This window comes from Euprymna scolopes, chromosome 3 (genome assembly GCF_053919585.1).
Source record: "Euprymna scolopes isolate OS-2025 chromosome 3, ASM5391958v1, whole genome shotgun sequence".
Classification (NCBI taxonomy): domain Eukaryota; kingdom Metazoa; phylum Mollusca; class Cephalopoda; order Sepiida; family Sepiolidae; genus Euprymna; species Euprymna scolopes.
Window position 1 is genome coordinate 77,436,390 of NC_136484.1, and position 26,485 is coordinate 77,462,874.

Genomic DNA, 26,485 nt, shown 5'->3' on the forward strand with positions numbered 1-26,485 from the left:
TGAAAAGTGTTTAAAAATAATCATTTTGTCAGAAGCAAAACAAGAAGTTGTATAGAACATTAAAAAATCTTCTGATTTCAAAGTGTAATTGAAATTGGGATATGAACATCGTTTGCTTTCTGCAAACTTTGGTTCAGGTTAAATACCAAAATATTCTTTGATTCAACCCCATTAAATGAAAATATTCCTTTTATATAAATGACAAGGTTCTCTATTGATGTTGAATATATTTTGTTTTTAACACTTAAATTGTTCATTTGAGCAGCTTCTTATTAACTTATCTGTCACGTAATGCATTCTTTTTTGCATTGAATTATCACAGAATAGGACTTATAGGACTTATTCTGTTGGTAGAAAACTCTGCAAATACAAGGTTCATAGATTTAATAATGCAAGAACTTACAAATTATTCTAACATGTTGTGTAAATGTTGTACCACTTTGAATTGATATAAAGTAGTTAATGATAAAATATGATAAACGAATCTAAAAGAATGTTCTCAAATTTATCTGGTCAAGCCAAAAAGCTTAATATTTGCATATAAAAATTTGAGTTATTCACTGACAAGATTTGTCTTGAGATATATAGCTGCAGTCTCCGGACTTGTGATAATTTTGTTTTTAAGACCAACATATTTTGTGTTAATAATTTTGGTAGCTTTCACAAAAATTGGAATAATCTATTCAGTTCAAAATAGAAGTGAAACATAGAAGTAATGACAATATTAAAATACCTTTTTTTCTCTTCCCAAACACAAAAAATGTGCACTTTATCAAAAACGTTTCCCTGAACAATAGATACCTTGAAATGTGATCTGTGATTCATACAGAATTTTGGACCCCTTTTTGTTTATTATGAAAAAAAAAAAAAAAAAATGCAAATTTTTATATCACATTATTAGCAAGTTTGTCTGTGTCTTCATCAGGAACTAACTGCTTCAGAACATTCCGTAAACAATTCATTGATTCTCTTAGACCATAGTTAGTGAGGTAACGTTTGCTCCAGCATTGACGGTAGTTTTCAATCAATTCTAGAAGTCTGTGAATAGAAAGAAACAACAAAATATAAGACCTCTAATCTATCTTCTTTGACATTTTTCTAGAACATTCATCTGTTTTGATAATTGTTTTATTAAAAAATCTATAGGTTTTAAAGCTCCTATTTTTCTTCTTCAAATTTTTTTTTTTTTTTTTTTTTTTACTTCTGTTATTTTGTTGAAAGAAATCCTTAAAATGAAAATGCATTCATCTATGTTTTAATAATAAACACCCACATGTCTATGCATTTTGTAAAATCTAGTAACTTAATAGAAAAACCAAAATTACAATCTATAGCTGATTTTATGCTCAACGGTCACGCAAAAGTAATGTGAATTCTGATCATTTCTACGTAAATTAAATTATCCTGGGCTGCATAAAAGAAAAAACTGTTTGAAGAATGGGGCAGCTATACCATTCTTTTCTAAAGGGGAAAAAATGTATCTAATTTATTGTGTGTAGAGATGTGTTTTTTGACTGTATATTTAAAGGTCTGCAAATAATTTTTCAATCCCCTCTTGTTCAATATATGTGTGTATTCAAATCAGACAACCAAAAATTGTTTTTAATTGTTTACTCTAAGTTATGTAACCATTCTTTGTTGCTCCTGATGAGACGTGAATGTAACAGTATACATATATATATATATATATATACACACATGATGATGATTGCAACGTCTTGTCAGACGAGTGCCACTCCCTCAGACATTTAAAATCCATGAGCCCAAATACCTGAGGGAGTATCTATACAAAGATGATGTTACAGAGTCTTAGCTTTGTACGACAGCTAAGTCTCTCTCTCGGTTCAAAATGTTGAGATCCAGCAACAAGCAAGAGCAAGATAGCCAGCAACAAATTAAACTGCAGACCAGCTTAATGCGGGTACTGGTCTTCCGCTTTATGGTTTTTTAAATCAGAGATTTGCTTCTCCTAGGAAGGTTGCCTTCACCACGGCTTATAGGAGCCCTCTCCACCCCAATACACATATACACACACAAATATACACGGTGCTAGTTGGCCGTTGACCCAGAAAAAGAGTTCATTCACCCTTTGGAAGGTCTTGTTTTTAATCCAAGAAACAAGTCCAACATAAACAAATTCCTGATAAACCGCCCCCTTAAGTAAGACACTTTATCAAATTTCCATTACTAACGATTACTATGATATTATCCCATTGATATCACATCACGCAATAACCTTTATCCCCGAGTGGCTTCCGGGCCTCGATAAGTGGTGACTACCATGCCAAATAAAAAATACAGTAAAACTCCTTTAATTTGAACTTCCTCTCCATTTGGACTTCTAAACCTGGACTTTCTCTAAACTTGAACTGTCTCGTCATTGAAATTGTATTAGCATATTTGATGCGGAGTTGCAGTAAAACTGTTTACATGGTTTAGTCAGATATTGCGCAGAAATGTTAATATTGGTACTATGTAATTAATGTAGATTAGCTATTGATTATTTACACTAACTGTACATTTTTTTTTTTCGATTGCTATACTTAAAATAGTGTAAAACAACCCATTACAATATCTTGCAACTCTAAAAGAAAACAAGTGACACTGACTTTACTCGAAAAACGTCAAATTATAAAAAAATTAGATGCTGGAGTCGAAAATAGCATTATATTGAGAGATTATAAGATTGGAAAAAGTACACTGTTTTACATCAAAAAGAAAAAGGAGGAAATATTGAAGGCTGCTCCTTTCTCTTCAAATAAAAGACATGTCAAAAGAAGGACCCTTCGCAGACCAAAGCAAGTTGAATTTGATCGAATATTGCATGAGTGGTTTGTAGCAAAATGGAATGAAGGTGTAGCAATATCTGGGCCCATGATAATTGCTAAAGCAAAATCTCTTAAGGAAGAGTTGAATATTGCAGAAGATATGAAATTCAGTGAAGGCTGGCTTAGCAGCTTTAAGCGTAGAATGGTATAAAACAATTAACAATGTCAGGCGAACAACAGTCTGCTGATACACACGCAGCATCAAATTATTGTGACAAATTCAAGACGATAATTGACGATTATCGTTTAACACCAGAGGATGTTTACAACGCTGATGAAAGTGGTGTAAATTGGAAGTGCTTACCTACAAAAACATTAGCCGGATCCGAGGAGCAGAAAATAAAAGGATTCAAATTAAATAAAGAAAAACTAACAGTGATGGTATGCGCTAATGCTTCTGGAACTCATAAACTTAAGCTTCTTGTCATCGGCAAATAAAAGTGTCCCCAAGCATTGAAAGGAGTTTCGCCTTTGCCAGTATCCTATTATTCTTCACAAAATGGATGGATGAATCAACAGTTGTTTAAAAAATAGTTTTTGCCAGAATTTGTGCCAGTTGTCCAGAGGCGTTTTCTTTGAATTAGGTAAACTTGATTCAAAGTGCTTGCTTCTGTTCGATAATTGTAGAGCATATCCTCCTGAGTCAGAACTAGTGTCATCTTGCGGGAATATTTTTGTGTGCTACGTACCACCTAATGTGACTTCTCTCATTGATCTATGGATCAAGGGATTATTTGGAATTAAAATGTTTCTACAGAAATGATTTCATAATGAATATGATAAATAGTATCGTGAGTATAAGCGATTTTCAGCGCCATTTTACTATCAAAGATACCATATTTTCTCTCGCAAGTGCATGGAATCAAGTTTGAGCAAGCACATTAACAAAAACATGGGGTAAATTATGCCCAGCGCCAAAGGCTTCTGAACTGAAAGAATCAGAGAATACATCTGGTATAGAAAAAATTTTTGAAATCAAACAGTTACCGACCAACCATGCTGTTCTTAAATCACTTAATGCAAATGATGTTGAAATGTGGGTGCAACAAGACGAGGAAACTACTGATCAATATCCTGAAGGCAGTAATGGTGATGAAAATAGCGACAGCTCTCATTCTCTTGACCCTAATGTAAATAACCAAGAACACTCTGATGAAGCAATATCATGGGATGATGCAGAAAAGTCTATGGAGACAGTTATAAAATTTCTAGAAAAAAGTCCTTACTTTAGTGACAACTGTTTTGCAAGCAATGTCACTCCGAAGAGATATAATCATAAAGAAGCTACGTTGATTTTCGTGATCACTTACGGAATACAATGGCAGTGTCCGAGAGCTCAATTGATGAAATAGAAACTGCAATGAGATTCATTCAATGAATAAATAAAAAAACTGTATTTTATATAAATGTATGATTTCTGTAGATGATAACTTAGGTAATAAATACCTAACAAGTAAGAGTAGATTTAATTTATTTTCAATGTTTTTGTTCCTGGTAATAATATGTAACAATTCTTACTTGCAATATATCGTAAACTCAACTTTATATATACTTGAAGTATCATATAGCAATGAATTTCATTTACTATTTCTTAATTCTTAGAAAATAAAAGTTAACTGCAGCACATTTTTTATCACGAAACTGGAACAGCATCCTCTAATTTGAACGAAGCAGAGGTTCAAATTATAGGAGTTATACTGTATATATATATATATATATATATATATAAATAATTTTACGTTTTAAATCCGTTTGTCCCACTATTTTTCAAAAACACAATAAAACCAGGACAAGAGAAAATCTCTTACTTATTGGCCAAATCAGTTTTTCCAGTTGCAGTGAGATTTGTTACACCCATATTGACCACTTTGAGGCCACCATGAGGATCAGGATTTCGACCAGCAGTAACCATTGCACGACCAATCCTATGGGGAGAAAATGAAAAAATATATCATTCATCATTATTTGAATAGAATTTTGCTCTATTTGAACTAGACTTCAATCTTCAGCAAAGGCAACTAAACTGGGAAATTGAAAAACAATATTAGAATCAGAAAGCATATGCAAGGAAATGTGGTGAAGCTAATAAAAACATCTCAATTAAAATTAGATTAGAATCCTTAGGTTTAACTACTTTATTAGATGGAAGAATGAAAGATTTGTGACTTAAAATAATTAATGGTATTTCCAAATATGGAAGATAGTTATTTTATTATCTATTTTTACATTGAAAATTTAGACAAACTTCAAAACACAAATCTACCAAACAATTAGATTATTTTTTATAATAGAGTAATATATTTGTGGAAGAAATTACCTAATCAAATTAAAGATAGCACTAGCTTAGAAGATTTGAAGAATAAACTGAATGAATTTAAAAATAATGATACAAGAATGAATTCACAAGGGCAGTCTATATGATGAAATATTTTTTTTTTAAATTATCTGTATATTCCTTTTATATATTCTCAGATTATTAGGATGCATAATGATTGATTTTTTTTTTGTTTCATCATTTGCCTTCAGATTTAGATCAATGTTCGTTTTACATGCTGGAATTCACTGGACGCCTTTAAGGAATTTGACTACTAAAGTAACCTATCTCTGAAGTTCTTTCTATATTTTCCTTTGCCTTCGTCTGTGAACTGAACCTGCAACCTCAACTGTTCTACATTAACATAACAACTCTCATTTATTCTTTCAATGTGGCCTTACCATCAAAGTCATCAGAACTAAGTATATCTTAAAGACTCGCATTACACATCCATTGTATCATTTTTATATCATTTCTCTCCATGCAACACATGTCCTCTACCTACACTGGCCAGCATCATCACATTGTATGCTTGATAAACGGTTCTCTTGGCTGATAGTAACTCTGTTTATTCATTTTTTGTGGACTGTTATCCTAATCTTCATAGTTGATGTTTTACCACATTTCAACCAACTTATCCTCTGGCCTTCTTCAGATGGTTAACCGCAACAAGATAGGAATGTTGAGTCTTGAAACTGTATCCCCAATAATTACTGCCTTCCATAGTTGTTGTCTCCCCACATTTTAGCAAACTAATCCTTTGACCTTCTTTGGATAGGATTGAAACCAGTATCTTCAGACGATGCTCACTTGGAACCGTAGAGATTCAATGCCTCTACTGCACTGCATCACCCATTGTCGTTTCAAATGTAATTCTCTTCATGAATAACCATTTGGGAATGACAGGCACTGTATGTGGAAACATGATGACATCTTCATGCAAGATTTGTTTTATTAAAATTTAAAATAACATTGACTCAAATAACAGATGCTCAAAAAATCACCTGCAGAGACTTGCATTTCATCAGCTTCATTGGATGACTATTTTTTCTTTGAATAAATGTCAGTAATAAAATAACAACTCCTTCTGGAGAGTCATAGTGAAGTTTCTAGAGAATATTAACTTCACAAGCTATCTCTAGACGTATGTCTTTTGCTCAGGTAGGATGTTTTTAATGATGTTAGTTCTTGCAATCCTTTCATCCTTTCAATTGGGGCCTCAACACTTGATGTAGTTTTGTTTCATACCCAAGATTGCTGGAGGGAGAGGGAGTGTAAAGATAGATTTTGACGTAATGGGATGGGGTAGCAGTAAACAAAGGCATCCAAAGTATTTTAGTGTTTTACTCAGGACAAAACATTTCATAAGTTTGAGAATCAGGTTTTCTTGTCCGAACACATTACACGTTACACAGTTAAAATTGCACACTTTCAGCAAAGTCTGTTTTAAGCTTGTACCTCAATAATTGACACCCAGACTGAAAAGGTTGGTCATGTCAACCCTTGTGAACTCATTTCATGAAAAAAGCACACAATTGGTTTGTGGATTTGTAGATTTTATAGTCTGTCAATAGTAGATCCAGTTTGATCCACAAATAGGATCCTGACACTACCAATATCTGATATTACAACCTGGCCTTCAGACCAGGATGTAGTATCTGTTCTAGTCAGTCTCAGAAGGTCATTCCCACGGGCACTGTCTCTTCCTTTGAGAGGAGGGTGTTAGTTTATGGCTAAATGGCTGAAATATCCTCATCAAGGAATGGAAAAATTTTGCATTCATCCAAGTATCTTCCATTTTTAATGGGGTGCTGGATTCCCACAGTAAATATGCTTTGTATCAAACATTGCCACTGTAGAGGGCCTTATAAAAAATGACTACAATCGATTTGAATGGACCTGAGAGTAATCCATATTCCCAAAAGCTCCAAATAATTAGATACATCAATCTAATTATTTCAAATAATTACTTACCGAGCAGCTAGTATCATCATATCCATAGTTAGTTGTAATTCAGCAATAATTTCTTGGGCCTGTGGACAATTTAACGTGACACCAGCAATTTCTGTTTGATGTTTACGTATATAACGGCACGTCTTCTACAAAAATAACAAAAAGTAAGAAAAAAATCATTCTTTAAATTTTGAATAACAGGCAGTAAGTATTAAAGAATAATTTTTGCAATAATCCATTTCAAAAACACTTATTAAAACATTTTACTAGATTTTCATTCAGCACAGTCCTGTGCCAAGGAAAAAGTCTAAGATGATTAGAAACAATATCAGGATAAGCAGAAAAAGATTAGCATTATTTCAGAATTTTCTAGATGCAAAAGGCTTCACAAGCTAATCTTTTCTACTATTTAACACATACATAGATTCATACTTTTCTCACGGGTATATTAAGTGAAAGTGATGCAGTTGCCTTTAAAGAACTTGAATCCAGCATATCAAGCTCAAAATCTGTAACCACTACATTATGATAGCATAAAGAATTCCCTGTAGGAAAAAAAACGCAACCACCTCTGTAGCTTAATTCTCATAAATATATTTTCATACTTTACTATATAAGATTCTTCTACAAAAGAATTGAATTCTTTATGTTATCAATATCAGATGAATGTGTGTATATTATTGCTAACTGCCCCTTATACTATGTGTATGTAAATATCTAATCTACAGTGAATAGTATGTGGAAATAGGTGATTTTACATGTTACTGTAGGATGTATATGCACAAATTTTAAATCAATTTAAATTGCTTGAAGTAGATCTAAGTGTAGTGTCCAAGGTATTGAAGGTAAGTGTTTGTTTTTTGTTTTTTTGGTTTTACGGCATGTCAAATCTTTGGGTTATTTTATGTCAAGTGTCTATGGGTTCAGGGACTCTTTGCCCCCCTACTGTGGCTGTTGTATAAAGGGGTCTTTTTTAATTTTTTTGTAAAAGCCAATTTTTTTAAGATCTGGAAGTATATGGGGAATCGGTTTTATCGAATAAATCTTTCATAAAAAATTATTCCTTGTTGTCACAAAATCAGTGCATTCAATAATTATGTGTTCTATTGTGAATGGTGTTTGACAAAGTATACAGATGGGTTGGTTTTCTTTTTTTGTTGTTTTTTAGCAGATATGAGAGGGTTAAATGTGTATGGCCTATTTTTATTCTTGTTAGTTTGACCTTTTCTTTTCTGTTTAGCTGTGTATTTTGATCTGGTTTTTTAATTTCTTAATTTAATTAGTTTCTAAGCATTGGAGGGGTTTCATGCGCTTCTCCATATAGACTTTCTACAGGAGAGGTTGGAAACGCTCCTAGTGCTAATCTTAGGCTGGAGTGGCATATTGTGTTGAGGGTTTTTAGATATGACTTTTTGGTGGATTGATATATGAAGCTGCCATAGTCTATTTTTGATCTGATTAATGTTCTATATAGTTTGAGTAGTGTGTTTTTGTTGGCTTCTCAATCTGTATGCGCGATGACTCATAGGAGTTGTAGTGTTTTATTGTATTTGGTTGTGATGTGTGGAATGAAGTTTAATTTTTTGTCAAAGAGGATACCTAGGTGCTTGTGTTCGTTTGGGATATTTTCACCTTCCATCTGTAAGGTTGGGTCAGGTTTGAATTGTTTACAGAAATTTTTTGTTTTAGTTTTGGAAAATTTGAAATCATTTCTTGTTGCCCATTTATTATTTTTATTTATGTTGTTTTGTAATTTTCTTTCGACGGTGTGAATATATTTTGATCTGTAGCTGATTCAGCAGTCATCTACATATGAGGAATTATCTATCTCATCTACATATGAGGAATTATCTATCTCATCTACCTATGAGGAATTATTTATCTCATCTACCTATGAGGAATTATGTATCTCATCTACCTATGAGGAATTATCTATATAATCTGCGTACGAGGAATTATCTATCTCATCTACCTATGAGGAATTATTTATCTCATCTACCTACGAGGAATTATCTATCTCATCTACCTACGAGGAATTATCTATATAATCTACCTACGAGGAATTATCTATCTCATCTACCTACGAGGAATTATCTATCTCATCTACCTACGAGGAATTATCTATATCATCTACCTACGAGGAATTATCTATCTCATCTACCTACGAGGAATTATCTATATCATCTACCTACGAGGAATTATCTATATCATCTACCTACGAGGAATTATCTATATCATCTACCTACGAGGAATTATCTATCTCATCTACCTACGAGGAATTATCTATATCATCTACCTACGAGGAATTATCTATATCATCTACCTACGAGGAATTATCTATCTCATCTACCTACGAGGAATTATCTATCTCATCTACCTACGAGGAATTATCTATCTCATCTACCTACGAGGAATTATCTATATCATCTACCTACGAGGAATTATCTATCTCATCTACCTACGAGGAATTATCTATATCATCTACCTACGAGGAATTATCTATATCATCTACCTACGAGGAATTATCTATCTCATCTACCTACGAGGAATTATCTATATAATCTGCGTACGAGGAATTATCTATATCATCTACCTACGAGGAATTATCTATCTCATCTACCTACGAGGAATTATCTATCTCATCTACCTACGAGGAATTATCTATCTCATCTACCTACGAGGAATTATCTATATCATCTACCTACGAGGAATTATCTATATCATCTACCTACGAGGAATTATCTATATCATCTACCTACGAGGAATTATCTATATCATCTACCTACGAGGAATTATCTATATCATCTACCTACGAGGAATTATCTATATCATCTACCTACGAGGAATTATCTATATCATCTACCTACGAGGAATTATCTATCTCATCTACCTACGAGGAATTATCTATATCATCTACCTACGAGGAATTATCTATATCATCTACCTACGAGGAATTATCTATCTCATCTACCTACGAGGAATTATCTATCTCATCTACCTACGAGGAATTATCTATCTCATCTACCTACGAGGAATTATCTATATCATCTACCTACGAGGAATTATCTATCTCATCTACCTACGAGGAATTATCTATCTCATCTACCTACGAGGAATTATCTATATCATCTACCTACGAGGAATTATCTATATCATCTACCTACGAGGAATTATCTATATCATCTACCTACGAGGAATTATCTATATCATCTACCTACGAGGAATTATCTATCTCATCTACCTACGAGGAATTATCTATATCATCTACCTACGAGGAATTATCTATATCATCTACCTACGAGGAATTATCTATCTCATCTACCTACGAGGAATTATCTATCTCATCTACCTACGAGGAATTATCTATCTCATCTACCTACGAGGAATTATCTATCTCATCTACCTACGAGGAATTATCTATATCATCTACCTACGAGGAATTATCTATCTCATCTACCTACGAGGAATTATCTATCTCATCTACCTACGAGGAATTATCTATCTCATCTACCTACGAGGAATTATCTATCTCATCTACCTACGAGGAATTATCTATCTCATCTACCTACGAGGAATTATCTATCTCATCTACCTACGAGGAATTATCTATCTCATCTACCTACGAGGAATTATCTATATCATCTACCTACGAGGAATTATCTATCTCATCTACCTACGAGGAATTATCTATCTCATCTACCTACGAGGAATTATCTATCTCATCTACCTACGAGGAATTATCTATATCATCTACCTACGAGGAATTATCTATCTCATCTACCTACGAGGAATTATCTATCTCATCTACCTACGAGGAATTATCTATCTCATCTACCTACGAGGAATTATCTATATCATCTACCTACGAGGAATTATCTATCTCATCTACCTACGAGGAATTATCTATCTCATCTACCTACGAGGAATTATCTATCTCATCTACCTACGAGGAATTATCTATATCATCTACCTACGAGGAATTATCTATCTCATCTACCTACGAGGAATTATCTATCTCATCTACCTACGAGGAATTATCTATCTCATCTACCTACGAGGAATTATCTATATCATCTACCTACGAGGAATTATCTATCTCATCTACCTACGAGGAATTATCTATCTCATCTACCTACGAGGAATTATCTATCTCATCTACCTACGAGGAATTATCTATCTCATCTACCTACCAGGAATTATCTATCTCATCTACCTACGAGGAATTATCTATCTCATCTGCGTACGAGGAATTATCTATCTCATCTGCGTACGAGGAATTATCTATCTCATCTACGTACGAGGAATTATCTATATCATCTACGTACGAGGAATTATCTATATCATCTACGTACGAGGAATTATCTATATCATCTACGTACGAGGAATTATCTATCTCATCTACGTAAGAGGAATTATGTATCTCATCTACGTATGAGGAATTATGTATCTCATCTACGTATGAGGAATTATGTATCTCATCTACGTATGAGGAATTATGTATCTCATCTACGTATGAGGAATTATGTATCTCATCTACGTATGAGGAATTATGTATCTCATCTACGTATGAGGAATTATGTATCTCATCTACGTATGAGGAATTATGTATCTCATCTACGTATGAGGAATTATGTATCTCATCTACGTATGAGGAATTATGTATCTCATCTACGTATGAGGAATTATGTATCTCATCTACGTATGAGGAATTATGTATATCATCTATGTATAAGGAATTATGTATACCATCTATGTATAAGGAATTATGTATATCATCTACGTATAAGGAATTATCTATCTCATCTACGTATGAGGAATTATGTATCTCATCTGCGTATGAGGAATTATGTATATCATCTACGTATAAGGAATTATGTATATCATCTACGTATAAGGAATTATTTATATCATCTACGTATAAGGAATTATCTATCTCATCTACGTATGAGGAATTATCTATCTCATCTACGTATGAGGAATTATGTATATCATCTACGTATGAGGAATTATGTATATCATCTACGTATGAGGAATTATTTATATCATCTACGTATAAGGAATTATGTATATCATCTACGTATAAGGAATTATGTATATCATCTACGTATAAGGAATTATGTATATCATCTACGTATAAGGAATTATGTATATCATCTACGTATAAGGAATTATGTATATCATCTACGTATAAGGAATTATGTATATCATCTACGTATAAGGAATTATTTATATCATCTACGTATAAGGAATTATGTATCTCATCTACGTATGAGGAATTATCTATGTCATCTACGTATGAGGAATTATGTATATCATCTACGTATGAGGAATTATGTATCTCATCTACGTATGAGGAATTATGTATATCATCTACGTATGAGGAATTATGTATATCATCTACGTATGAGGAATTATGTATATCATCTACGTATGAGGAATTATGTATATCATCTACGTATAAGGAATTATGTATCTCATCTACGTATGAGGAATTATGTATCTCATCTACGTATAAGGAATTATTTATATCATCTACGTATGAGGAATTATGTATATCATCTACGTATGAGGAATTATGTATATCATCTACGTATGAGGAATTATGTATATCATCTACGTATGAGGAATTATGTATATCATCTACATATAAGGAATTATGTATATCATCTACGTATGAGGAATTATGTATATCATCTACGTATAAGGAATTATGTATATCATCTACGCATGAGGAATTATGTATATCATCTACGTATGAGGAATTATGTATATCATCTACATATAAGGAATTATGTATATCATCTACGTATAAGGAATTATGTATATCATCTACGTATAAGGAATTATGTATATCATCTACGTATAAGGAATTATGTATATCATCTACATATAAGGAATTATTTATATCATCTACGTATAAGGAATTATTTATATCATCTACGTATAAGGAATTATTTATATCATCTACGTATAAGGAATTATGTATATCATTTACGTATGAGGAATCATGTATATCATCTACGTATGAGGAATTATGTATATCATCTACGTATAAGGAATTATCTATCTCATCTACGTGTAAGGAATTTTTTATATCATCTACGTATAAGGAATTATTTATATCATCTACGTATAAGGATTTATATCATCTACGTATAAGGAATTATTTATATCATCTACATGTAAGGAATTATTTATATCATCTACATATAAGGAATTATGTATATCATCTACGTATGAGGAATTATGTATATCATCTACGTATGAGGAATTATGTATATCATCTACGTATGAGGAATTATGTATATCATCTACGTATGAGGAATTATGTATATCATCTACGTATGAGGAATTATGTATATCATCTACGTATGAGGAATTATGTATATCATCTACGTATGAGGAATTATGTATCTCATCTACGTATACGGAATTGATCATGTATTTCATTATGTTGGCATGGTTTAGTTATCTTTTTTGTCGTCTCAACATATGTGTTGTCTTTTAAGTATGTATCAACTATTATTCTGGCTTCTGGGAATGTTATGTTTTTTGTACTTTAATTCCATTATTTCTTTTTCTTTTTTATATGTTTTACATATTTTAGAGAAGATCAGATGATCTTTGCAGTTATCACATATTACTTCATTTATGCATTCTTCTTCAGTGTGGTCTGACTTTTCCACATATTCTTTTTCCTTTAAAGTCTTCTTTATGATGTCCATATTTTTGCCAGTTGAGATGCCTTAACGTAGCTGGAATGTATTGATCGACTTTTATATTAAATATAATTTGGGTATTTTTGGTGTGTTAAGAGTTAATATATATGTATTATCTAGTTATATATATGTATTAGTTATTATTTATATGTATAATATATATCTATAATTTATATGTATAATATATGTGTATTATTTAGTTATATATATGTATTATGTATAATATATATGTATTAGTAGTTATTTTATTGTGTCTTTATGTTGATACGGATGTGGCTGATCACGCTTTGTTTTTTTAATTCAGTTTTTAATTCTGTCTCTGTTGCTAATGGTAGTTTGTAGCTTCGAATCACTCCTTTTGAAGTGTTTAGTCTTTCATGAGAAAAGATTTTGCAATCATACTCATGGAAATTCTTCATTTTAAGTAGAGATTGGGCATCTTTATACTTAGTTACTTCAACTAGTAGGTTTCCATCTTTTTTTTGTTTTGATTTGCTTTTTAAAAATAGTGATATGCCTCTAATTTTTTTCTTTAACTCGAACACTAGGAATCTTAGGAAGTCTCCTTCACCTATAGATGGTATGGTTTTTCTAGTTTTAGATTTTTGTTCCTCATCTGAGCTAGAGAGGTCAGAGTCAGAGAAATGGTTTCTTTTAAGGATTTTGAGGGGGAAATATTTGGGGGGGGGGGTCAGCCATGCATTCTGGAGTTTATTTTTCATCAACCACGCTCCCTACCCACCTTGGAATCCAAAAATGGGACATTCATCTTGACCATGTCGGGGTTATGTGGAGGATATACTCTTTCGGTAAGGAGTTCTCAAGCATTTTCTATTTTCTGCTCATTCTGTCATCAAAAATACATATGTACAGATGAAGTGTTGAGTTTTGGTCTTTCCAATTGATTGATCCTTATCAGTGCCTTCTAGCACTTACTTGATTTGCCTATTTTTGGTAGCGAGGAAAAAAGATGTTGGAATACCTTTGAATTTTGTTCTTTGTTATGGTAATTGGCACTTTGAGTGTAAGTGCTAGGGCTTGGCGTGAATGGCCGATTGGTCAGATCGGGCCTCTCCCACCATCCGTCTAGCCAAAGTAAGAGCTAAAATGATGTGTTGCGGTGCCTAGACTTCTATGCACCCAAGTCTAGGTTAGCTCAATCACCAGGATCACGTTCTAAAGTGTTACAGATAGCAAGCCACGGCTTACTGGTTGCCTCATTGATGGATTTTTACTCTCTACAGGAGGAGCAGTTGGTTTATTCTGATGCCCTATCAAAAGGGTGAGAAGAGAGGGAAAAAAAAGTTTAATACTTCAAGTTATTTGCATCTTCTTATATTTATTTGTGAATTCCGATTTACTGATTTTGTAGGGTAAGGTAGAGATAAAGGTGAAGATTTGTAGTGGATTTTGTTGTTTTTATTCTTAATCCTGCAGAACATGATTTAGCTCTGCGAATTGAAAGGGTTTATGATATTCTTGGTTGGTGTGTTTTAAGTTAGGAAACCAGTATGGAAGTGGGAGTGGCAAAAGAAAAAAGGAAGGGAGGGAGGGAGGGAGGGAGACTGGTTTTTGCTTTGGGCTTTGAAGAACATGATTTAGTTGTGCAAAGAGTAAAAAAAAAAGAAAAAAAGGGGTTAATGTAGGTGCATTTGCACCAGGACACCATCTTCAGACAGCCTGATCTGGTTACACCAGCATACAAGGAATAACAAAGCAAAAATAACCAATTGTTCCAATAGCTACTGGCAACAAAGATTTCATCAACTTATGAAATGAACAGCAATTTAAAGGAAAAAATCTAGTTGTGCTAATAATGATTAGAGACTGGATTCGATAATTTATACAAGGAATAACAAAGATTGAAGGTTAGGCAAGGGAGAAAAGAGGATGGTAGGATAAAATGGTTTTATGCATTGGACATGGGTTAAATGTACATGAGCCTTGCAAATATGTTGGGGAGATATATGTATAGGAAGAATGGCAGGTTTCATGAGGTTAATTTTCAGTTGGCAGATTTTGTTTCATCTTATTTATTTGGGATAATTTTAATTTTAACTTATTTGATAAGACATGTTAATGCTAAAATGTTGGTTGATTTGCAAAGACTATTTTTAATGTATCTATAATATATATATCTATAATATAAAGCTGAATGTGTGTGTGTGTGTGTCTGATCACGAATAGGCTCCTATATGGTTGACTATTTTTAAAAACTGATTACATATAATGATAGATGTATCGAGACACAGGAATGGGTATGTTTGATCCTGCAGAACGGTGGTTCATTAAAATTGTGGGGTTTGCATTCGCGCCTGGTCCACAAAGTAAGGAAATAAAAAATATAAAAATTTAAAAAAAAAAAACGTTTAAAAGTGTTTTTGATATAGATGTACATAAGAATACTTTGATAAGTATGTTTTAATTTAAATAGGGATGGTATAATAAAATTGTGGGGTCTGCATTCGCGCCTGGCCTCCATAGAATGGAAATAGGCACAAACTTTAATAAAGACTTTTCATATCTATCTGCGTAAATATACTTTGATAATTATGTTTCAGTTTGGAGAAATATGGTATAATAAAATTATGGGGTGTTCGTTCACGCCTGACCTCCATAGAATGGAAATGTTTAACAAGGTTTTTTAATATAGATCCACAGAATATTGTGATAAGTGTTTTAGTGTGAACAGGTATGGTATAATAAATTATGGGGTTTATCTATTTTATTTTTACTTTCATCATATTTTGCTTTGGTTTTGATACCCACAAATTCGAAGCTATCTCTTTACAACCCTTCCTTTTCATGACTTATCATACTTTCATAAATCAGAGTCCATTTTCTGTAGGCTGTTTTTTAACCCAGTCAACGACAGGTACTCTTGCTAGTATATATATATATGAATTGCATATACTTAGGTAGCATTTTTTCATTCAGACAGACATTGTTAAAAACAACAGAAAGCTTGTTTAGTAATACCCCAGAACTGGCATACTCTCCTCTCTTTCCCACTGACACTAACACCCCAACTACTATTTAAAAAAACATTTAAAAAAACTTCCCCCAATTCCCTGCAGAGCCTAACACACACACACATTCTTGATGACGCGTAGATGATTACACAAAAAGTAAAAACCACAGACACTTCAAAAAAAATGCTTGAACCATACATCCAGATCTTCAACGTACAGTGATGATCATATTTATTGGCACGGTAAAATAAAAGTTAAATTTTGTCTAATAAATTCTAAAAAAGGGATTAAATTAAAGAAAATAACAAAGTATATTATGTATTTTTAACTGGCCTTTCCGATGCAGCAATCGGATTTTAGAAAAAATAAATAACAAAGGAACAACAAACATAATCGCAAAAAACCCTTGTTCAAAATTATTGGCACGGCTTTGTTTTTCTTTTAGTATCAGTATAATATCAATCAATTTCCGGTTTACGTGCTTTCTGAACTTTTTTATAGCCATATTATGCTTGTTTAACGCTAATTCAGTGAATAATTTTTTTCAGATAATTTTTAGATAGCGATTTATTTAAACTATTATAAGTGACTAAATTATAATTTTCAATCGCCATGGTTAAAACTAAGGAACACAGCGAAGACGTCAGGAAGCTTGTTGTAGCATGCCATACCAATGGGGAGGGCTATAAGATTTCAAAGAAGCTAAACCTTCCCAAATCCACTGTTAGAGCCATAATAAACAAGTTCAAATCGCAAGGCCACGTTATGAGTTTAGAGGGTAGAGGGAGAAAAAGGATTCTTTCCCCAAGAGATGAACGGAAAATTGTTCGACAAGTAAAACAAAACCCAAGGATCTCTGTTGGGGAGATTGTTGATGAACAGAGCACCTCTGGAGTGAATGTATCTCGACATACAGTTGGTAGAGTTTTGAAGAGAGCTGGTTTAAAAGCATGTCGTCCGAGAAAGACTCCCTTATTGAAGCCTATGCACCTGAAAGCAAGGCTAGCCTTTGCAAAACGTCATATTGATAAAGATGTTGCATTCTGGAAACGTGTTCTATGGACTGACAAAACGAAAATAGAGTTATTTGGCCATAATAAAGTGTCTTATATTTACAGAAAATCTGGCGAAGCTTTCCTGCCTAAGAACACCATACCCACAGTGAAGCACGGTGGAGGCAGTTTGATGTTTTGGGGATCCTTTGCTGCCTCTGGACCAGGGCGACTTGTTAAGGTCACAGGTAACATAAAAAAGGAAGATTATGTTAAAATATTGGATGAAAACCTGAAAGACTCTGCTAAAGAGCTCTCACTTGGTCGTCGTTGGTGGTTCATGCAAGATAATGACCCAAAGCATTCGGCTAAACTGACTAAGAAATGGCTTGAGGACAATCATATTAATGTTTTGGAGTGGCCATCACAAAGCCCAGACCTTAATCCAATTGAAAATTTATGGAGAACATTAAAATTGAGGGTAATGCAAAGGAAGCCTAAGAATCTTATTCAATTGGAGGATTATTGTCAGGAAGAGTGGGCTAAAATTACTACTGAAGAGTGCAACAACTTGGTTGTAAACTATGAAAAGCGACTGAGGAAGGTAATCAAGGCCAAAGGCTATACAATTGATTATTAAATAAATCGTGCCAATAATTTTGAACAAGGGTTTTTTGCAATTATGTTTGTTGTTCCTTTGTTATTTATTTTTCCTAAAATCCGATTGCTGCATCGGAAAGGCCAGTTAAAAATACATAATATACTTTGTTATTTTCTTTAATTTAATCCCTTTTTTAGAATTTATTAGACAAAATTTAACTTTTATTTTACCGTGCCAATAAATATGATCATCACTGTATATACAAAAAATTGAAAAAAAAAAAAAAAAAAAAAAAAAAAAAAAAGATATTACTAAGCAGAAGCTTTCTGTTGTTTTTAACAATGTCTGTCATAATATATATATATATATATATATATATATAGTAAGTTATGAAAATATACATGGCAATTAAGCTACAGAGAATATGCTGCGTTTCATTCATCAGGCTTATGCATAAGCCTGATGAATTCTCACAACAAGAATGAAGTGCAGAATATTCTGTGTAGCTTAATTGCCATATATATTTTCATAACTTACTACCTAGCTCTACGTATGTATCTAGCACTGTTGAAGTAAATACTGAAAATTTATGCATAAAATTATATCTTTGTATATTAATTTATGTGGTTAAATGAAATAGTTATATATTCTATCATCCCCCCCCCCCCCGAGCTCTCAGTTGGTTTCAACAAAAAGCAGAGCAATGTTAGCAGCTGGTTTGATTGCTCCATACCTAGCATTACAATCTTCAAAGGAAGAAAATTAAAAAATAAAAAAAAAAGTACATTAGCTTGAAACTTAGAATCACCAAATGGATTTAACATGGCAGCAATTAATTTAGTTAATACCGGCTCTGGCCTTATTGCCTCTTTCAGATTAATTTGTATGAATCTTTATTAATTTAGATTCGTTCTGCAAATAGATCCAGCATTTATCTTTTTATAGAAGTGAAGGGGGTATAGCTTATAAGGTACAGAAATGATCAGAAAATCTTTTTATGTGAAAAAAAACAAAAAAAAACAAAGAACTTTATTTAGTGCATGTGATGCTTTGGTAGACTATATACCTTTTTCACACATGCAATAGCCCAGAGGAGAGAACAGAGGTTTTTACATTGGAAATTAGTAATGCTTATAATAGTATTTGTATATCTGAAGAAAGTATATAGTATGCCAAAATGTCATATGGCTTTTAACACATAAAAAGATTTTCTAGTCAAATACAGAAGACACGAAAGACGTAAATAGACACCCAACAAAAATATTTGGAACCATGAGGTAGCAGTGAAAAATTTGAAATATTGACATTTTGACAGTGCTGTAGATATCAATATATCTAGCGTTTCTCACCATTTATTATGCTAGCGACCGAAGAAGCATTAGAATTCTTAGAGGATCCATATTTTATGTTACTATAAATGTAGATTTAATCAATGTCAAATTGCTGCAAACCTTGAGATTCCACTTTCCATTGTTAAACAGTATGATTTTCTAATTTATCAGCAAAGGAAAATAATTAATATTATCTTGCCAAGATCCATGAAGATCCTTTGACAGGAGTATTCATTATTAATGATAAGAGTATCTATTTGCTTCTCTCTCTCTCTCTCTTTCTCTATGTGTATGTGTGTGTGCGTGCGCCTGTGTTTAAGGAGTACTTTTCACCCACAATACATTCCAGTTTAAAATAAACTAACAGAATCCATATGCCAGAATTACCTAGAGAAAATAAAAAATATTGCTTTTATTAAAAAAGTAAATAAATATTATAGTATCATTCTTGAAAAGAAATCATGAAAGAATTCATTTCACTATAACTTAGGTGATTGAAATAGAACATGGGCCCATATCTTCACGTTGCCCGGAGAAAATATAAAATACTGATTTAAAATACCAAAATGTGTTATTTAAACATATTTTCTCAGTGTAGACTGCTTTCTCTTTTACTGATGGAAGACAGAAAAGACAGATAGTATACTACACTTTAATGGTAATGCTATTTCAAAAAGGAGAAAAAAAAAGGAAAAAGAATTGTAAAATTGGCAAATATTTAAATCGAAGGCAGAGTTGGAGATGGCCAGTGACAATTATGAAAAGTGCTGCCAGTTAAAAGTAAATGTACTATTCTGCATGACGCTTTTTAAATTAGTAAATATGCTAGGATTACTGGTTTATTTCCTAGATGACAAGTTTTATTTGATCATGAACAAGAGTAAAATCTGTGACTTTAAAAAAGACTTTAAATAAAATATAAATTAAAATTTCAGTTTAAAAATATAATTTGTGCCTTTTTGTAACACATGTTTATTTCAGAAAACATTGAAAATATTTAGAAATCTGAAATTAAGTTTTGGATTTTTTTGACATTACAATATCCCAGAAATCTGAGTATCAACTTTTGTGAAATAAATAATAAATATTTAAATTTTATAGCGAGAGACAGAGACAGACAATGACTTCCTTTCATTGGATTCTTAAATTGATCAAATATTTCCAACTTTCAGCCCTTACTTTTTACAATCACAACTATTTGTTAGACAACTGGCAGTTAAATATTTTTTCAAAATCTTATTTCAACCGGCTAAATTTTTTAATTTTTACTTTCTATTGTTTTTTTTTTTTTTTTTTTTTTTTTGGGGGGGGGGGTCTTATTGACCATGTTCCAGCTTTATGCCATATTTGCAATGCCAGTATATGGATTCTACTAGTATATATAACAGGACAGATTTAAAATGTTTATGAATATTTTATTTTCTATGATTTATCTTTATAGGTTGAGAAGGAAGTTCTTGCAGAATTTATCATTATGATTTCAAATGATGTATTTTCAAATAAGTTTTCAGTATAATACCTTTACTTTATACATAAAAGAGCGTTTTTCACTTTAAATCGTTTAAATTACAATCGTTTTGAAAAAATTGTTTTCTTTTCAGAAAGTTGAATACAACGTGGCAAAATCTGTACACTTTTCTTATTTCACTTCAAGCTAAGCTGAAAAGCTGCTGAAACAGCTCACAATATTAAAGCATTTGATCCAGGAACAACTACTGAACGCACAGCATAATAGTGGTTTAAGAAATTTCATAGTGGCGACGAAAGTCTTGAAGATGGTGAGCATAGTGGTCAGCCACCGGATGTTGACAACGATCAATTAAGAGCCTTAATCAAAGCCAATTCATGCACAACTGTTCAGGAAATTGTTTCTGAATTAGACATAATGCAAACAATGATTTCCAACCACTCGAGAGATTGGAAAGACAAAAAACTTCTTTTATGCAACAAGAACAACCCATTTCTCGACTGGGTTGTGACTTACGATGAAAAGTGAATTCTTACGACAATTGGCGATGCTTAGTTCAGTGGTTAGACGCCGCTGAACCTCCACAACACTTTCTGAAGTCAGAGTTGCACCAAAAGAAGCCATGCTGACTGTTTGGTGGTTTGCAACCAGTCTCATCTATTAGTTTTTTTAGTGCAGACAAAACCATTATGCAAAAAATGGTATCAACAAATGAAATGCATCCGAAACTTTGACAACACTCAGCATTAGTCAACCGAAAAGCCCAATTCTCCTCCACGACAATTCCCAACCACATGTTACTCCAAACCAATGCTGCAGAAGTTGAACAAATTGGACAATGAAACTCTGCCTCATCCGCCCTACTCTTCAGACCTCTCACCTACCGAACTACCACTTTTTCAAACATCTTGACAACTTTTTGCATGAGAAATGCTTCAAAAACTTAAGCGATATCAAAAATATCTTCAGCAACTTCATTGCTATCAGAACGCAAGATTTTTACGTTACTGGCATAAATACACTTGTTTTGTGTTGACAAAAGTGTGTTGATTCTGATGGTGCTTATTTTGATCAATAAATTTTTGTTTGAGCCGAGATATGTTAATCTGAATTTAAAAATTAAAAACAACAAGAACTTTCTTGACAACTTGATGTTTAAAAGAAGCATAGAGATTACCATTAGGATATCTGGAGTGAGTTCTTCCAGAGGTGCTCTGTCAGGGTAGACTAAAAACTGAAACAATGTTGATCCATCTTCACAGGGCAAGTTAGTTTGATCATCGGCTGCAAAGATAATTAAAAACATATCTAAACAACTGAATTGCTAGTAAAATGTGAGAAATAAAAACAATCAAAAGAAAACGTTGGGTTCGATGGGATCATTAATTATTAAGTCTTTTCCATCTTAGGATTAAATTTTCACTGCTATACTTGTAAAGTCAGTGTACAATTGTAATGTTTCATGGGGTACTAGTTTGTTTTGTTTGTTTTTTGGGGGAGGGGGGACTATTGAGTGCTACCGTTACACTTATTAATCTGTTTACTGCATTTATTGTATGTGTGTGCGTGTGTGTGTTTACAAAAATGTATTTTTCAATAAAACTAAACATGAAACGTTTATAAAAAAATAGTATATAAGATAAATTTTATGGTCATTTTTTTCCATATCGTTTTGTTCCGTTTTTCATATAACATTTACACTATCTGTTGAAGATGATCTTATGCTTTAACATAGCCAGCAACTTGACATAAAATTGTACATTTGAATTGCAAGTGTTTTTTTCTTTTAAAAGTGATATTGTCTGTTTCATTAAGGAAGATTTCTTGCAGAAAGATGTTTTGGTTGAAAAGATGTGTAATTTCTTCATGGTTCGTTTTCACACTTCTGTAATTCTATTTCAGTATTTTTGTTATTTTCTTTGTCATCTATTATATAAATTTCAAACATCTGTTTGTGTGTTCTTATGCCTGCTAAAAACTTTTGCCAGCAACATCGGACCGGGTCAAAATCAATACCATCAGAAAGAGTAATTCCTCGGGTGCATTTGTGAAAATAAGAAAAGAAAGATTAATTCTGTGGTTGTTAACTAGACCATTTTTTGGAAGGGGTGGGAGGGGGTCACTTTTTGCATTGTGATTTTTGCAAATCAGCACATGTATCAAACTGAAACTATGTTTAAAAACGTGACAGCCTGTGTGTTAGCCAGTAACGTTTTTCGCTTCTTTTCTTCTTTCACATTTCAGGTTCGAACCCAGCGGTTGCGGCTCTTTTTTTTTTTTTTTTTTTTTTTTTGTATGTGATTCCATTCTTTTGTGGGGGGGTATCAATAAAAATGCTTCATGTTCATTAATGTTCATCTTCTGTTCTGTCTCCACTGGGATCTTCAGACCACTTGGTTGTATCAGTTAAGATAAAAACAGAAATGTACTAAGTCCTCAGACGTACCTCTACATTGTACAATATATTGATACTCTATGCCTGACTGGGATAGATCCTGTACATTTATATCAGATCTTACATCTACATTCCATGTTTTAAAAGAATGTGACCTCTATAGTATCAGACCTGATGACACAATTATGTCAGATGTTGCTAAGTTTTATTGACATTTTGGTTGTGAGACTATTTTCAATCCAATTTAGAAAGATTTTAGTCCATTTAATGGGACTTTCAACTCTTTAATTAAATAGTTGAAGTCTTTCAGTTGGTTTTAGTTTTTTGAACTATGTTAACATAAATATCTTTCATGTAAGCGATCATCATCTTTGTTTCTAAGAATATTTCGTTTTTGGTTATGTAACCTCAAATTTTGTTCTTACATTGGTGCATAATGCAGATTTGAGGTAGGATGGATTCCAGAGAAATTTCAACACATGGTAATGTGTGAACTTTCTATTATTTTGTACATTTTCCACATATTTCTAACCTGAAATATATATTGATATACCTTTTTCTTTGATGTAGTCTTTATCAGTTTTTTTTTATTTGAAAGGTGTTGAAAGATCTGTTCTCCATTTTTTTCTTTTTTATGATCCTTTTTACATGAGTGAGGCCCTGATTTTTTTATTCAGATTTTATTTCTTCCAAGGTGTACAGAAAAAGTTCTGCTCCTTATTAATTATATTGATGAATTAAAGGATTCATGGAGATAGATTTTTATATTGGCTTTATGAAGGGTCTTTTTAAGTTGTAATTTATCTGCATAGTTTTCTTAAAACTCCACAAGTGATGTGTAAGGTTCCATTTTAAAGTTTTTGATATTTTTGGTGTGATTCTGTTGGAGAGCACCTTCTGAACCAAGAATGACATTTTTGTCAATGGTTTATTATTGCTTCAAGCACAATTAATGGGGGAATATTTTAATTTTGTACTCACTCTGAATCTGAGTTCATATAAGATCTTTAGATGTTTATGGGTCTGAATGATTTTTAACTTGTTACATCAATCAAATTTCCTACCCAGCAAAATTGGTACATAACAAGGGAAAAACTAATTTGTCTTGTCATGACAGGGTTATGTGGAAGATATACTTATTTTAGGAGGAGGCCTTGAACTCACATTCTATCATATATTAGAATGCCTGGGCTTAGCAACCATATAGTTCCTTTCCAAATTGATTGGCTTTCAACCATCACTTTCCATCATGTATTTTGGAATCTATGTTTGTGGGTGAAACTCTAAACTGTTAGTCATAAGTTATACATGATAGAATTTGGCACGACAATGTCTTCCCTATTTAGTTTCATAGTTATCAGCTGTTAAGTCAGCAGGATCCCTTGATGCACTCTGCGTATTCTACAGTCCCAGTAAACAGGGCGATATTTCAAACTGAAATATGACAGACTAACTAATTGATCTACAGACAAAGCATCTTGGAGATATGAATACATTTTAAGAACACAAGAAATAATTGTTTGCTATGGAAATGCATAAAGATTCATAAAGTTCCTGGCTATTGGAGGAGACATGCCAAAAAACAAACAAACAAAAACAATAAGAACTTATTTTTGTTTTCATGGTAGTTTGATTGCAAAAGAGCGCCATTTTCTTTTTGTTAGATGGAGACAGGAGAAATTCTAACCTGACTTGTTCTGTGAACATCTTAGAACATATGTTTCAATTCTGCCAAGTTCAATGACAGCTTGTCCCATGACAGAGGTTTTATCTGAAAAGATGTGTTGGTTCAGCAATTCTGCTAAGTGCGTATGAAGAAAACCCTGAAAGAAAAACAAATGCTTACTTCCAAATTTTAACTGACAAGGTTCTCATTCACAAACAAATGATTAGAGAGAATAATTCAAAAGTTCACTGGATTACCTGCATTAGATTACTTAGGGGGGGGGTGCAAGTCCATAACACCTCCACTTCCATGTAAAAAAATAAACAAATAAAAATAGAAAGAAAATATACTCCAAAAATTATGTAAATTGATAAGGTAGTTTTATTTTAAAATTTGAAAATTCAATTTGACAATCAACAAACTGAATGCTATTTTGCATGACAAGGGAGATAATTTCAAATAACCAAGTAAAAATGATAAAGAGAAAACTGCATTTATCTGCCACTGAGGTTTATTTCACTTTAATGTGATGTTATTCAGACTTGTAAATGCTTCTGGGGTCTTCCAGGAATTGATGGTAAGAAGAGTTTGCATTATCATATTTGACAATTTCCTTTATAATAAAATGATTGCAGAAATTCTCCTCTGGACCAAAGTATAGTAGGTTTGCAACAACAGATGCCACATATAAATTCAATACATCTAGGCTAATAGCCACTATCTTATGCAGTTTTTGAACACCATTATAGACAGATTCATTTAGTCCTAACACTGCTACTAGTTGTCACCGGGACCAATTCAACATTTTCCACAGACCGTGTTATTACACCTATTATAACTGGCCCATAGATGCATAGACATATCATTTTTCCAATTTCCAATTCATAAATAATAATGGCTCCCTTTCCAAATTCCATCCATTCTGATTAGTTGAGCTCTGAAAATTTTCATGTTCCGGAATTCTATTCTTCCCTTTATAAACAAATGATTAATAAAATTAAAAATATGGTGTCACAAAGAGATATTATTTAGCCCAGTGATGCCGCTGATACAAAAAAAAACACAATTTTAGTTGTTAAAACAATCGCAAAAAAAGTAAATAATAAATGAATAAATGAATAAATAAACAATACAAAATTTAACTTTTTTGGAGAAAAATAAATACATATAAATATTCAGTAAATTTACACATGCATGTGTTTGGTTCAGCGTGCATTTGAAAACAAGAACACAACTTTTGTTAATA

At 32.5% G+C, this 26,485-nt stretch overlaps 1 protein-coding gene across 1 annotated transcript in view; it reads right to left on the reverse strand.

Annotated features, from left to right (window-relative positions):
- Positions 1–800: 800 nt before the first annotated feature.
- The window catches only part of LOC145256388 (uncharacterized), a 215,744-nt gene continuing 190,059 nt past the window's right edge, over positions 801–26,485 (reverse strand). The window contains exons 18-22 of the mRNA XM_080115240.1: positions 25,261–25,396; positions 22,356–22,462; positions 7,117–7,241; positions 4,637–4,753; positions 801–1,038 (exon numbers count right to left, since the gene is read on the reverse strand). Of these exons, the coding sequence (XP_079971366.1) occupies positions 885–1,038; positions 4,637–4,753; positions 7,117–7,241; positions 22,356–22,462; positions 25,261–25,396 (639 nt within the window). The 3' untranslated portion in view covers positions 801–884. The remainder of the gene's footprint in view (positions 1,039–4,636; positions 4,754–7,116; positions 7,242–22,355; positions 22,463–25,260; positions 25,397–26,485) is intronic.